The sequence below is a fragment of the Plasmopara halstedii genome (assembly GCF_900000015.1).
Source record: "Plasmopara halstedii genome assembly, contig: Scaffold_287, whole genome shotgun sequence".
NCBI lineage: Eukaryota > Oomycota > Peronosporomycetes > Peronosporales > Peronosporaceae > Plasmopara > Plasmopara halstedii.
The window spans coordinates 972,224-972,638 of NW_020187208.1; the positions used below are offsets into that span (position 1 = coordinate 972,224).

General features: G+C 42.2%; 1 protein-coding gene across 1 annotated transcript; it reads right to left on the reverse strand.

The window, feature by feature from the left end:
* Positions 1–4: 4 nt before the first annotated feature.
* On the reverse strand, positions 5–386 carry PHALS_05089 (uncharacterized protein; the record flags this gene model as incomplete). Its single annotated transcript, XM_024722831.1, has 1 exon — positions 5–386. A coding segment is annotated over one exon (382 nt), but the record flags the coding sequence as incomplete, so codon positions are not given.
* Positions 387–415: the final 29 nt, after the last annotated feature.

The following is a 415-nucleotide window of genomic DNA, read 5'->3' on the forward strand; positions in this document are numbered from 1 at the left end:
TGACAATGATTGGAACCAATAACATTTGAAATCCGGCTGGCACCATCAGCACCTGCATGTTCAGCACCATTTTCCGTGATATGATTTACATTAGTTGTAGCCGATTGATCTGCTAGATCTTTGGGGTCTTCCTTCAACAATTTTTTTTCATACACATTTAACTTTGTCTTACAAATCGAGACTTGCTTGCCAGATCCTGTGCAAAACAAACTCGTCACTAGTTCCGAATCAGCTGCTTGACAATTGTCGGTACTGTCAGCGTTCGCGACTACGTTGGCACAATTAGCACCTGCGTGTTCAGTAGCAATGTCCGTGACACGATGTACGAAAGGCTCAGTCAGTAGATTGCTGGATGTAGCCAAATCGCTACGGTCTTCATTCAACATTTTCTTTTCATACGCATTTAGTTTTGTTT